General features: G+C 39.9%; 1 protein-coding gene across 1 annotated transcript in view; it reads left to right on the top strand.

The window, feature by feature from the left end:
- LOC119426073 (ubiquitin-conjugating enzyme E2 E2-like) overlaps window positions 1–15315 on the top strand; it is a 25614-nt gene that overhangs the window by 8582 nt on the left and 1717 nt on the right. The window contains exons 3-4 of the mRNA XM_037693631.1: window positions 3918–3968; window positions 11772–11904. Of these exons, the coding sequence (XP_037549559.1) occupies window positions 3918–3968; window positions 11772–11904 (184 nt within the window). The remainder of the gene's footprint in view (window positions 1–3917; window positions 3969–11771; window positions 11905–15315) is intronic.

Here is a 15315-nt window from a genome sequence, read left to right as displayed (position 1 = left end):
AGTCATTCACACGTACACACTCTGATCTAACTGATCACTGTGTTTAAAACTTTGTTATATAAGGTGGTGGGCAATATGCGCTCTTTTAAGGAGTTGTGTTTTCATTCCGTTTGTTTTTGAAATGACCATTTCATAAACACTCTCTTAGATTAGATAGGTCATTATTGGGGTATTTGATGTGATTCAACAGTGAGTCTCCAAGTCCACAGTGTTGGACTGCAGCTGGTGACGGCAGAGATGTTCTCAGCTCTGAGCAGATTCTGCAGCAGGTGGAGAACTGGGTCGCAGCTTACTGAGGAGAATACATCCACAGTCCAGAAAACAAGCTTCAGTGATAGGATGCTGAACGCAGGGTTAATATGTTTAAATACTGCTCAAAGGAATCTATTTGTTTAAACCGTTGTATATTGTGTAAGAAACTGAGTTGTTAAGAAAAAGTTGCTTCTTTGTGCACGTGTTTCACATCCTCCCCATGATCGTCTCAGTCTTACGGCACTAAGTTTAGTAGAAAAAAGAAAAGAAACCAGATATTTTCATTAGAGAGGACATGGAGGTGGAGTGTGGACAGGGGGCACAGAGGAAACGGTGAGATGGATGAGATGAGGGTGACTCACTGTGGCAACCCCTGAAAAGGGTATAGTCAGAAAAAGAAGACTGTCAAAATGAAGGAATATTTGTATTTATTTATATTTATGTTTATTTAACCTTTATTTATACAGGTTAGTCTCATTGAATCATGAGGACTCGTTAGCAGTGTGGTACTTTTAGCAGCGTGGTACTTTTAGCAGCGTGGTTCTGTTATGTTTTGTCTGTGTGTTTTTCTAATAAAAAGAACCATTAAAAGAATTTCAAATAAACTTTCAGAACATAATCATTCTATGTACATTTACAGATGATAAACTTTTAAAGTCAATTCAAGATGATCAGTGTAGCTAATTGGCCTATAAACCCCTGAAAGGTCGCAGACCTTGCACAAGATCGCCCATAACGGACTCGTGTTCGTGCTGCTGTTGTTTGCCATATTGTTTTTGCACTATTCAGTGTTTAGCATATTCTTAGTTTAGCATATTTCTTAGTTCATATCTTAAATCTTATTACTGTTTTTCTTTACAATTTATACTTTTGTTGGATGAAACCAAGTGGGTATCTCTGCAGACAAATTCGGAAGGCGTATCTGAACGGTCACACATGATTGGACGATAGACAAATGGGCGTATTCAGAGGACCACATCTGATAGGACGATAGTAAAATGGGTGTGTCCGGAGGGCCACATTTGATTGGACGAAAAAAAACAAGCCGTTTGTGTTAACCACAGACATATCATATGTCTGTGGTGTTAACCGGTTCGACATTAGTGGTGTCTCCATAACTTCTCTTTCCGCCTCTTAACACAGAACTTGTGGTTACATTTCAAAATAAGAGCAACATAACTGGGTGGGCTAAATGTTTGTTTTTTAATACCTAGTAGCCATTACATTAAAAAACAAAATATGTTTTGGTTGTTGAATAATATGAAAATAGTTACAATCAATTCATAAAGATAGAACAATAAAGTAACCAAAATATTAATGTTACTTAAACTGACTTTGGGACAAAGGATGTTTCCTTTAACTTCACATTTTCTTGTTCAACTTTTAAATCAGTCACTGCAGATGAGTGATTGTCAGTTTCTGTCAGATTTCTGCAACTGGAGCAGATATTTCTGTTTACTGGTTAACTTCCTCAGCTGTCTCACATTTTAAGGGTCGATCCTACTCCATGTTTCAGCTCCTTCCATAGATCAGATTCATAGAAGAACTCCTAAAGAGCAAAATTTGTTTTTAGCTTTTGTTTTGGGCTGTTATCTCGTCACAGGACTCATGATCTTTAATTGAGCCTTTTTTGACAAATGGAGCAGGTTTCGCTTCAGATACTTCATATTTCATTGTACGAAGGGCGTCAGAAGCATCTGTAATGTGGGGGGGACACAATGATGTGTGTGTGTGCGTGCATGCGTGTGCTCATGCATGTGAGCGCATAAAAAAGTTGTACATTACTTTACAAAAAAGCAACATTTCACCTAGATTTCCTTTAATTCCACACATTTAAAACATGTTTCTTACCAAGTTTGTGTAAATTCAGCTGTGGGTTTTAGACATTTTAATTTTAATACACTTTAATACGGAGTGTCAGGTCGGCACTATTTGTGTTTATAAAGAAACAAAAAAACGTCACCACTGGACTTTTTTACTTGTGTTCAACACTACTCATCTAAATGATGTTTCTCATGAAGCTTGAGGACAATAAGGTGTGGGGTTTTAAAGATATTTCAACTTTAATGCACCTGAACACACAGCGTCTCTTACACCTGCAGCGTCTTATGTCACAGTTACTGTTAAGCTAACATGCTACGTAGCGCTCCACTCAAGCATCCTCCTAACATGAATATATGTTTATGATCAAGCCCCCTGGTCAACAACTGCTCGCACTAAGCTGCTAAACTGGCGAACAAGCAACACAGCGGTGTCTCCATCTCCTCCACCTGTGCGTGTTTTCTGCCGAGGCAGGAGGAGACACACAGAAAGAAAGTTGGAGGTAACCAGGAAAACCTGGAGTGGAGTTTTAGTAGTTTGAGTATTCTCCTATTGATCAAGTGGAATGGGTTCGTTCACGAAGAAAGAGAAACTGCACCACTTGAACTAATGTTTTATAGTAAAAGTGGGGCTCCAAATGAACGTTTTTTTGAATGTGGGGGGGACATGTCCCCTTCACATATAATGGTTGTGACGCCTATGCATTGTACCCAGATCACACTCAAGGCAACCTGTGTCAGGTGCAGCCTACAACCCAAGGACTAAAGAGAATCTTATTGTTGGACAGTAGATATAACGCTGTTTCTTAGGGTGCATTCACACCAGCCCTGTTTAGTCCGCTTTAATCGAACTCTAGCTCGTTTTCTTAGAAAGTCCGGTTCGTTTGGGGAGGTGTGAACGCACCATCGAACTCTGTCACGGAACAAAATGGCGAACTCTGGCCCGGGCTAAAACCTAGGTCTCGGTCCGGTAGAAGCGAACTCCAGCGCGGTTCGAGTGCAGTGTGAATGTAAACAGACTGAGACCCGCTCCTCAGGGTAAACAAACACGCATTGCTCTGACCTTATATGGAGCCGTCAGCTGTCTTGTGTGGAAAAACAATATTCTCCATGGTCTTCTGTCTCATCTTCTGCTCATGCTAAGTCCATTTTTGAAAAATGACAAAATATAACTCCTAAAACTGCTAAAACTTGATGCCACTTCGTTTTTATTTGTATTTCCAGAAGAAGAAGAAGACGTGTCTTCAGAGGTTTTGTGTAGTTTCTTTCAGTAGTTCTTGATGCAGCGCCCCCACAGGCGAGTGGGGGAATAGGTTGGTTCAACAGGTTGACTCGACTGCACAGTACAGTGTGAATGCAAACTCACCAGCTCACATGTAAACAAAAGGTCATGAATATTGGTCCCGAACCGAACCGAGTCTACCGGACTATCTGGTGTGAAAACAACCTTAGAAACCTTCAGTTTAAAAAAGAGCTGACGTAACTTACCTAAAAGCAGCAAATACAGCTAACCAATCAGTGTTTGCCCTTTAGAAACGCCTTTTCTCCAGAAACGCCCACTTTTGGTCTGCAGAGAACCCATTCTCGATGAAACTGGGACTCTGTGTACACAATTTCATTCCACCACATGCACCACGAGATGTGAATGACAATAAAGACAACTTGACCTTGATTATATCGCTGACAAGACGGCATCGACTGTCGTTTCCCCTCATGAAATGATTTAAAATTTATTTAAAACTCTGGCATGAAATGCAGTGGTGATAAGCATGCCTTTGAAGAATGCTAGGTTTTGAATGAGCTGTGTCGAGCGTGATGTTGAGACATTTCCTTGTCTTGTTTTAGAATCCAGAAGGAGCTGGCAGAGATAACTTTGGACCCGCCGCCTAACTGCAGGTAAGGCCTGAAACAGGCTGTTTGCTGCGTCACCTGAGGCACATGGTTGTGAGCTTGACATTTCTGTGCTGTTTGTTGTGAGTGAAGCTGAATGAATAAAGCTTGTGAGCTGTCTGAAGCTTGAAGCTGACTCAGCGTTGCAGACAGTATAACTGAACTGCCGGTCCACCACCTGCTGCAGTAACCGTGCTAGTTTTACTTGGCAAGGGTGACGGTGACACACCGCTGCAGCTTCACTGCTTCGACAGCTTTGTTTGCCCTCTGGATTCTGAGCAGGCTGCTTGTGAAAGTCGAGACCTAAATCACAGCTTCCATTTAGCTTTTTCCATCTTGTGAAAGTACAAGTTTTTCTGTGGAAAGTGCTGGCTTCTCTGGACTTGTTTAAGTAGTGAATAAACAGGAAATGCACAGCTGACATTTTTCAACTCCGTGCACTTTTCAGAAGTCTGACAAAGAGAGAACATTGTTACCCTACAATTCAATTCCATTCATTCCATATAGTGCAGAGTCACCACAGAAGACAGCTCAATAATATAGGTTGAGTTTTGCTATTTGGTGTACATTTTACAATACGCATCACATGCTACAGATGAGGAAAAATGAGAACGTATCATGTAGAAATACATTACCGTTAATGTATTTGTTTTTTGATTATATAAATGTATTGACTGTGTGTGTGTTCACTCATCTCTATCATTAGCAAAATATCTCATGAACAACTAGATATATTTGAATGAAACTTTCAGAAAGTAATCGTACATCTATATGTACACGTTAATATTGCCCTCTGCGAATAGTAAGTTCCTTCTTCAAGGGTCACCACAGCCAGCAAACTCGCATGAAATTGGCCATTTGTTTTACGCCGGATGCCCTTCCTGACGCAGCCTGGGCTCGAACCTGCAACCTCAGTATTACAAGACCGCAGCACTGACCACCAAGCTAATATCGCCCACTGCAAGACAAGTGGTAATGATTTTACGAATGTATGCGTGTGCGCATGTTTTTATTTATCCATTTGTTGACAGTCCATCTCATAAATCACTGAATAGGATTTTTTGAACGCTTCAGAAAGTAATTAATGGATTGACATCTTCAAGTGACTGACTTTTTTGGAGTCGGCTCATTTCAAGATGTCCACATCTGACCTATATAAATAAAGGTTGAATGAATTAGAAAGACACCACACCTTAGAAAACACAAAAATGGTTATATTTCAGTCAGTGGTAAAGATATGTACTGTAGCTGAGAGTCATTTGCAACACATACTTTAATTGTAACGCCGTGCAGTATTGCACATGATTGTGCATTTCATTAAAGGAAGGATAGGTCTTGTGGGTTTTGTGCAAATTTTCACAGAATCCCACGTCTGTGTAACTGCAAATACAACAGTGATTTTAATGAAATCATTCAGTTATGTTCAACCAACGTTTTGTGGTGTGAATTGTAGGACTAATCTTTGTAAAACTTTTTCCTAATTTTTGTTAGCACTTTTTTGAATGAGCAGTTCTTGAGCAGCATCTTTTTGTAAACGCTGAACAGAACACAAAGACGTTCTTTGCAATGATCATGAAGGGCTGCAAAGGAGCTGCAAGGAGCCTCAAAGTTTTACTTTAAGGTTTTTTTAATTCAAACAGGAATCATAATGTGTTGTGTTACTGACCACTATTGCATGATATATTTGGCACACTTGACTTTTCATTTTTAGGAGCTAGTGGGGACTTAGCTGTGTTGTAGATGTTATGTTCCAGTAAGGTATAGGATTGCCACTTATGACTACCTTCATTTTAATTAAGCTGTCATGTAATTTATTGAACATTTGATTACCATATTTTCCGCCGTACGCGTCGCACCTCCATATAAGTTGCATCAGTCCATATTTGTCTAATAAAGTGGAAAAATCCATAAATATGTTGCTTCGCAGTATACGTCGCATCTATTATGCGTCACCGCTGACAACCCGGACATGTGAGCCGGTGTTGTGCCAAAAACTGTTGGTCTACCAAATGGCGGCCGCGGGAGCGTGCACAGGAGGACTTTAACAAAAATTTAAAAAGATTAACACTTAAAAACAATTGTTTGTTCAAAATTATATTAATGTGTGTATCAATCTAACATTTGCTTAATAAATAAACTTTAATCGTCAAATCAGCTGCATTTAAAAAATAATTCGCTGCCTCGGTGCTCCATGAACGTGCAGAGGAAGAGAGAAGGAAGGAGGAACGCGGCTCGTTTCTCCAAAAATTAACAAGAACTGCACCTAAACAAAAATTTTTTTTTTTTGCTCGAAATTATAGCAAAAGTGTGTCTCAGTCTAACTTTTGCTTAATAAATGCCCTTTAATGGTCAAATTAGCTGCATTTCATCGGGGCAGTGCAGCTGGTTTGACGGTCGGTCCAAACAGCAAGCAGAACCAAGGTGGGGAGACTATGGCAAGCCGATTGAGTCATTAAAAGCTGGTGAAGATTCTCAGTCACCCAGGACATGGTAAATTCAAAAAAGTTCAAGAAAAAAAACAAAGTATAAAGTGTAATAAATAAAGTCCAGTTGTTTTTATCTTGAACTTTTTTGAATTTGTCATTATAGCCACATTTTCCTATTTCATGACAGAACAGCATGCCATACAACTATTAGTACTCTGCTGCCATCAAGTGGCTGAAAGTGGTACTGCTCAATTTTTTTTCCACAGTCGGAATGAATGAAAATGGTCATATCTCAGCCAAAAATTGGTTTATAAATTTTGAAAAAAAATCCATAAATATGTCGCTTCGGCCTATAAGTCGCATGGCATGTAAATTATGCAAAAAACTGCGATTTATACAAAGAAAAATACGGTAATCTAAATGACTAGTTTTCCTTAAACTCAAAATCCGCAAAAATGTTTTGGTTCATTTTATTTTAACTGTCAATTAGTATTTCCCTTAATTAATAACCACATCTTGGATCTACTTAATTTGTCTTTAATGAATGGTTACGTACCACAGAGCTTTAAGATAGCTGTAATTAAACATTTACTTAAGAAAAAAAACCTTGACTCAGGAATCCTAGCCAACTATAGACCTATATCTAATCTAACTTTCATCTATAAAAATTCTAGAGAAAATAGTTGCAGGTCAGTTGTGTGAATATCTACAATGAAATAATCTGAAGAGTTTCAGTCAGAGTTTAGAGCTCATCATAGCACAGAAACAGCACTGATGAAAGTCACTAATGATATTCTCATGGCCTCAGACAATGGACTTGTGTCTATACTGGTCCTGTTAGACCTCAGTGCTGCATTTGATACAGTTGATCACAATATTTTACTACAGAGGCTTGAATATGATATTGGGATTACAGGAATGGCTCTAAAATGGTTTAAATCATATCTATCTGATAGATTCCAGTTTGTAAATGTAAATAATGAATCTTCATCGTATATCAAAGTTAGTCATGGAGTTCCTCAGGGCCCAGTGCTTGGGCCAATACTCTTTACTTTATAGATGCTTCCATTAGGTAATGTTATAAAACAGCATGGGATACATTTTCATTGTTATGCTGCTGATGCACAGTTACATTTGTCCATGTAACCCAGTGAATCTAATCAGCAAGCATGTCTTAAAGACATAAAAACCTGGATGACCCTAAATTTTCTGCTTTTGAACACAGACAAGACTCCAGTTAAGACTCTGGCAGCAGCATTTTGGATCAGCTGAAGACTTTTTAAAGACGTATTTGGACACCCAGATAATAAACCATTGCAATAGTCCAGTCTAGACGTGACAAATGCATGGACCAGTTTTTCTACATCATTTTTAGATCAGATGTTTCTAATTTTAGTGATGTACGCAGGTGGAAGAAGGCAGTTCTAGTAACATTTTTAATGTGGGGGATAAAAGACATGTCCTGATCAAAAATAACACCAAGATTTTTAACATTAGAGCTGGAGGACAGATTAATGCCATCTAAGGAGGGAGAAAGACTGAAACATTCATTCCTAAGGTGCTCAGGCCCAAAAACCAAAACCTGAGTGAGAGAGTGAATGGTTGTTTGTCTCTATGTGGCCCTGTGATGGACTTGCGACCCGTCCAGGGTGTACCCCGCCCCTCGCACAGTGATTGCTGAACATGGGCACCAGCGACCCCCGTGACCCAAAATGGAATAAGCGGGTAAAGATAATGGATGGATGGATATTTGAATGTTTCTGTTCAGTGCCCTTCGATGACTTCTGTTGTGACTTGGCGCTATATAAATGAACTGAATTGAATTAAACTGTAACTTTTATGGTTTGGTTCATAAAATTGCTCATACATACAGTAACACAGCTCCCAGCTATACAGCCCACTGGAAGCAAACACTCTGGTTTCAATAGGACTTGCACAGAATTCTATTTTATTTTTTTCCTCACAGTTTTTTTTATTTATTTCTCTTACAGAACAGGTATAGCCCTGAAAGATGCTATGAGATGCTATGTCAAAGATTTGAGCATTCCCACAGTTGACAGCAGGGTCCAAAACAAAGTGGTGGAAACACTGTAGAACGCATGTGGTGCATGTTTATTCATCGCCACTGAATCTTATGAACTGTTCTTAGCATCCTGACTCCTTTCTTATTCAATTTGTTCCTGCAAACTTATTTAATGAAGGCTGTTTTATACTGCTGTGTAAAACAAAAATATTTTGTTTATTTTAGGTATGAGATATTCCAGATTTAGAATTTAGTTTGAAGTGCTTTATGGATGATTTGAGATGCATCCATCATCATTTTCCAATCACATCACAGCCCTTTAAATTGTAAACAAAACTATTAAGTATTTAAAGATTAACACCCATATTGTCTATATTGCTTAAAACCTATACGTTAACACACATAGATGTGTTGAGTTGTAATTCCCAGTTAAGATTGGTTTCCACACCTACAATAAGTATAGATTTTAGCTATCATGATTTATTTCTCTTGCTAAAATGCACAAGTAGAATTTTGTTTCAGCGTTTTACTCTAAACCCATTCCTTTAAAAAATATAGGCTAAGAGGAAAACAAAGTATAGCTGGTGGAGCTGCATATTTTTATGGGAAAAACTGCTGGTTATGGTATAATACTGGCACAGCATTAATTTTGAGAAAAATGTTTCAAACATAAGGCCTGTCTAACGTCATAGAATTTAGCACCTAAAAAAATGTTTTTCATCACATCCTTTCTGTTGCTGCAGTGGTGAGCCCAGGAAGCTTTGCAAAACGCACAAACAACAAGTTCATTGTCAGCTAGTTCAAAGTACTCTCAGTACTCCGTGCTCGTTACACATATTTAGCCATTGAAAACTTAACTTAACTCAACATGATCAATATTATAGAAATCACGGACTGTTTTTCGGTCATGACAATGTTAAACCCTGATCTAAAGAAACACTGGAATTGACTGTACTAGATGAGATTTTTGGTTGCCATCTTGTGAGAAGCTACGTATGTGAATCTGTACCGTTTACATGTGGAGGCCACACAATGTTAACGTCCTGTGGTGCTGTATGCCGTCATCAGTTTATGAGCATTCAAATAAGGATTTTTTTTTAACTTAAAGGAAGATGCGGGTAAAGATGATGGATAGATGGATGAAACATATCATGCATAATGTGAAAAAAGAAGACAAGTATTATGCAACAAGCCTAGTCAACATTATTGGGGCAAAAACTACCACCAGACATGCACCACTACTGTGATAGACCAAGTCCTGTTGTTTTTCAAACCAGACCAGAACATAACTGTACTTTAAGTAATTAAGTACTTAACATGTCTGGTTAGTTTAATCAGAGCTCTGTTACCAGTGCCTGAAGATCATTTTCCTGGGGAAAAAGGATAGAAACTGGGGTTTGATGATATAGCAGAAAATAACAAATCACACTTTTTTTTAACAATAAAATAATTTTATTGCAATTTTGACTTTTTTTTTCTTAACAATTTTGCAAATATTCAAACAGAACATCCAAATTGTTTTCCCATCTCAAAAGATTAAAATAAATAAAAATACAGGGTATACATCAGACTATGTTCACACTTCAGGCAAAAGTGGCCCAAATCAGATTTTTTTTCTCCCACCATATACGACACACATCAGATTTTTTTTTTTAACTGACACATTTTTTTTTAAATCATTCTTTCAAAGAACACGCATAGAAAACCCAATATTGACAAAAGGACTGAACTCTGCTTCAGTCAGAACTTCTCAGAATGCTCCAAAACATTTCAGTGGCAGAGTTAGGTCTTTCCAGATGAGAGAGGTTTTTGTCAATGATCACTTTTTTTATTGTTTTGGCATTGTGTTAACATAGAAAAACATTTTAGGAGCACCAAATGGTATTTAACAAAATTGGGTCCCAACCCCACATTTGTGTTTTTGTGTGGACAGGATAAACATGACCTTTTTTTGAAAACATTGATGTCTTAGACCACCCCCAACCTAAACTACAACTTCAAGCATGACATAAAACTCCAGCCTGAGAATAATTCCCGAGATCTGATTCATTCTGCAAAAAGCATTGGGAGTCTGGGTGCTCGAGGCACGAACCAAGCCATCATAAGGCAAGCGGTGTAATTGGGTCCAGATTTGCTGCCGACAACTTCCTTGATTGATGATAGAGCAGGAATCAGCCAAATCCAAAAAACAGGAACCAGTTATCATACATCCAATTGTTATTGCGTCCTTAAAATACACAAATGGCAGCAGAGATGGACACGTCTTCAAAGTCGATGAGATATCCAACTGCGTGCATGCCAACAGGGCAAATCGGCTCGCCTAAAGCCTGTCTTCTCTTCAAATAAATGTTATCAATTGTGTTGTGGGACCAACTGATCAAATCCAAGTCCATAATTATGTTTCAGAAGATATGTAGAAGAGAGGTTCTAAGCATTTTCACAGACAGGACAGAGCAAAAGCAAAGTGGAGAGGGAGAGGAGGAGAAGACGTCCACCCTTGACAAGAGCAAGTGTTGATGTACATAATTCACCTCAGCAGGGAAAAGGTGACGAGAAAAAAAAGCACATTGATGTATTGAGTTGGGATTCTTTCGACCCAAATATTCGACCAACACACATTTGAAGCCATTTACAGAATTTTTGTTTAAACAGGAATACTACAACTCCAGATATGGGAATCGCAGGAACCGTGTGCAGATCTGTCAAGGGTTCCTCCTGATGTGACAGGGAAAAACCAAGGGAGATCCATGAGTAACAGGGGAAGCGTGGAAGGAGAAATGGTCCTGGTACGGTTAATGTGGGATCCATTGTTAGACAGTTAAAAAAAAATCCAGCAGGCAGAGAGGAGTCAGAAGTCAGGCAAAGGTCAAAACTATTCAGTTAGTCCATAAGAAAACCAGGCAGGGGCAGGCAAAGAGCAGGGGTTGAGAAAGCAGGTTCATGAACAAGAGTTTGATGTCTCACTCGATTTTCTGTTGCTCTTTCCACATCAGAATCAATAACAGGATGATCCAACTGTCTTTCTGACTTCAAAGTTGGTCAGCTGTTAAGAGAAGTTTGTACCAAATTATGTATTTATCAGGGGCTTTTTAAAGAAAAAATGAGAAGATCTATATATATTACATTTAAATGATCATCTTGAGAGAACAGATTTTGCCCGCAGCTGTTGAGTTTGACATGTGTGCATGGATCAGGACTATAAACAGCAGCGTTTTCTAGTTGATTTAGGAGCTAAGAGTCACACACTTTGTCTTCATAAAGATTTGGGCTACATCATAAGAGCTTATAAGATTTTGTTGGCAGAATAAGTTTCACAGTCTTTTCTCCCTTTATGTATTTTTTGTGATTTTATAAATGCAGCGCCGGACCTAAAGGTGACAACATCTATGAGTGGAGGTCAACTATTCTGGGCCCTCCAGGCTCCGTGTACGAGGGAGGAGTGTTTTTCCTGGACATTGCCTTCACACCAGACTACCCCTTCAAGCCACCTAAGGTGAGTGATGCCATCTGCTATTCACCACAGCTCCTGTCTTCGATTGCTTTGATCGGTGCCACATTTATTTCAGTTGTCTGTCAGTAATAAATCTTTAAATCTTTAAGGACTTCTTCACTCACAGCATGTTGGCAAATGAAGTTACAGCAGCATCAAGAACTGAAACAGGCTTTTAGAAAATTTATGGTTTGGTTGGAATTCCAGATTAGTCGATAGGAGTTCTTTCAAAATTACAAAAGACACCACCACCCCTCCCCATCCGCCCCCCCCCCCCCCCCCAAAAAAAAAAAAAAAAAATTAGGTCTATCTTTTTTCTGCTGCAGAGCGGAGATATGACTCGCTGCAGGAGGGAGCTTCTCCTGCAGTGTGGGCTGCACACAGGTGCAGCAGGTGCTAAATAATTTTAAATTGATTTTAAATAAAAATTCTCTGCCTATCGTGCAGCTCATCCATCAATCAGCCAATTGTGTGTCATGTCCAATCTTACTTTGAAAAACGGCGATAGAGCGAGTCCACGTAAAATGAACTGCGAAGTAGCAAGGGACTACTGTATATATTACTTTTGTCAGTTGTCCTGATGCATGCTCAGTAATCCAGGTAGATCAATTTAACAAGGTTGAGTGAGGTCCTCTGGACGGATTCTTTTTTGTTGAAACATTTTGTCTTTTATCCAAAAGACTTCTTCAGTCCGAGGAGCTACAATATACTCAGTCTTATAAGCAGCACCTTCTCATAGTGGATCAACCAGTTTGCTGGTGACAAACAAAACTAGTTGTTCACATGCAAAAGGAGGACCATCAGCCTAACGAGTGATCGTTAGTGCCCTAATGGCTGCTCACTATTCACAGAGAGCTGTGTGATACTTGAAAGGGAGAGAGGGACAGTTGAACACGGACTGCTTTATGTGAATGATGTGCTTCTGCTAACGTCTTCAGACCAAGACCTTCAGCGTGTCTTTGCCTCAGGTGGAGGCAGTGGTTAATTTGATCTGGATCCTGCCGGAACAAGATCTGGGAACTCTCTCATTTTGACTTTGTGTGTTCTGGCAGCCGTTTGCTCGGATCCGGCAACTCAATCTCCGCCCATGAAAGTCCAAAGTCATCTCGCATTTTAATTTTCATCCATCCATCCATTATCTTTACCCGCTTATTCCATTTTGGGTCACGGGGGTCGCCGGTGCCCATGTCCAGCAATCACTGTGCGAGGGGCGGGGTACACCCTGGACGGGTCGCAAGTCCATCACAGGGACACATAGAGACAAACGAGACAAACAACCATTCACTCTCTCACTCACACCTAGGGACAATTTAGAGTTACCAATCAGCCTAACATGCATGTTTTTGGTCTGTGGGAGGAAATCGGAGTACCCGGAGAAAACCCACGCATGCACGGAGAGAACATGCAAACTCCACCCAGAAAGGCCCCTGGACCGGGGTTTGAACCAAGGACCTGCTCGCTGAGAGGCATTTTAATTTTATTTTTAAAAAATACAACAAGAGGAGGCGTTGCCCAGTCTGTGGAGTGGATGTTTCAGCTGCTTCACGCGCACCAGCTCGCGCACACGCTCCTGCCCAGCAGAGACGTGGACCGCATGTCCCACGGGGATGAGCGTCTTCATCCACCTTCAGCTGTGCGCCCTGCAGACAGTGCACGTTTTACGCACAGGAGCGTCTCCAGACAGCTCTGCAGAGCGCGCGCAACTGCTGTGTCAGAACTCCTGCATACATTTCAAAGATAATAAATAAAAAAGCTTACAGTAAAAAAAAAAAAAAAAAAAAAGAGAGAATTGTTTGTAGTATTCACATTATCACGTTTCAAAATTTGTCAAAATAACAGCGATCAAAATGTCCAATAGACAGTCCAATTATCTAAAATAAATTTACCTGCCTTATAATCTAGATGTTTTTTCACTTTTGGTTACCATTTTATTTTAATTTGTAAAAAAGATTAAAAAGGACGCTTGACAGAATCGGAGCTGTTCAATGCTCTAAAATAGTCATTTAAATGCAACCTTTATTTATACAGGTTGTTGGGCTCATTTACAAGAGAGACCTGATTTTGATTAATTTAATCAAATGTTTAACAACCTGTTAAAATACACCAAAATGCAGGAAATTGCATCTCTTTTCTTACAAATTTTCTGGGGAAAGACCCACAGACCCTACCCCTGCCGGACCACCTGCTGTTTGTATTACAGCATCAATCAGTTTACAAATTAACCCCTGGGTGGAGGAGTTCAAGGAGGAGTCCTCAGCTATGAAAACATTGCTTCTGTCAGTCGTGGTTAAGAAAGAGCTGACTCGAAAGGCAAAGCTCTCGATTTACTGGTTTATGTTGTGACCCTCACCTATGGTCATGAGATTTGGATCATGACTGAAAGAATGAGATCCTATATACAAGTGGCCGAAATGGGCTTCCTTCGTACGGTGGCCGTGTTCAGCCTTAGAGATAGGCCGAGGAGCTCCATCAACTAGATGGAGCTCAGAGTGGAGCTGCTGCTCCTCCGCATCAAAAGGCGTCTGAGTTGGTTCGGGCATCTGATTAAGATGCCTCCGGGACACCTCCCTTTAGAGGTTTTCCAGTCAGGTCCCACTGGTTGGAGGCCCCGTGTAAGACCCAGAAGTCGCTGAAGGGATTGTGTGTCGTGGAAAGAAATTCCCAAATGATCAGGTGTAGATTTCATATTTATCACCAAACTTTGGAGAACAGTCAACAACTCACAGAAGATCAATGCATTTACAAGTGCACACTTATCAATAGCTGCACCTGTCTGAGGTTCTGACCCATTCTGAGCTTCCTGTATGCTGTTGGAACAACTGGTGTCAGTTTCCTCACCGTTCCCCCCAAACGATCCAACCGTTATCAAAGCAGCTGTGCATAGAAATGATTGGGAGTTGCGGAAAACAAAAACACCTCTCTAGGACTCTGGGAACACGTCACTGTGTCTAAATGAATAAATGTATGGTTTTAGAAAGCTGAGATCTGATAACTCCTCCTTTGTATAAATGTATCAATCCAAACCTTGAGCATAACAGAGATGATCTCTTCGCCGTCTCCTTACTGACAGTCACATCAAGACTGATTATGATGTAAGAAAGGATCATGGAAACATTTAATTTCATTCACAGTAACAGTGAAGGAGCAGAAAAAGGTTATAAAGTCTACATTAATAAGATATAGAGCATGGTGTAAGCATATATACATATTCCCTCAACACGTGTATCTTCTCTGACCTGGGAACACCCAGAACAAGCTGGAAAGTGTCGCTGGGAAGAGGCATGTCTGATTTCTCTCCTGGACATGTTGCCTCCACAACCCAACTATGGATCAGCAGAAGAAGAGGGATGGATAAAACATTACCATCACTGATTTGAAACATGGTCTTTCATTCCATTGTTATGCTGATGACTG

Source organism: Nematolebias whitei, chromosome 19 (assembly GCF_014905685.2).
Source record: "Nematolebias whitei isolate Nwh7 chromosome 19, NemWhi1, whole genome shotgun sequence".
Lineage (NCBI taxonomy): Eukaryota > Metazoa > Chordata > Actinopteri > Cyprinodontiformes > Rivulidae > Nematolebias > Nematolebias whitei.
The sequence above is the reverse complement of the archived record's forward strand: the minus strand, read 5'-3'. Positions and strand labels throughout refer to the sequence as shown.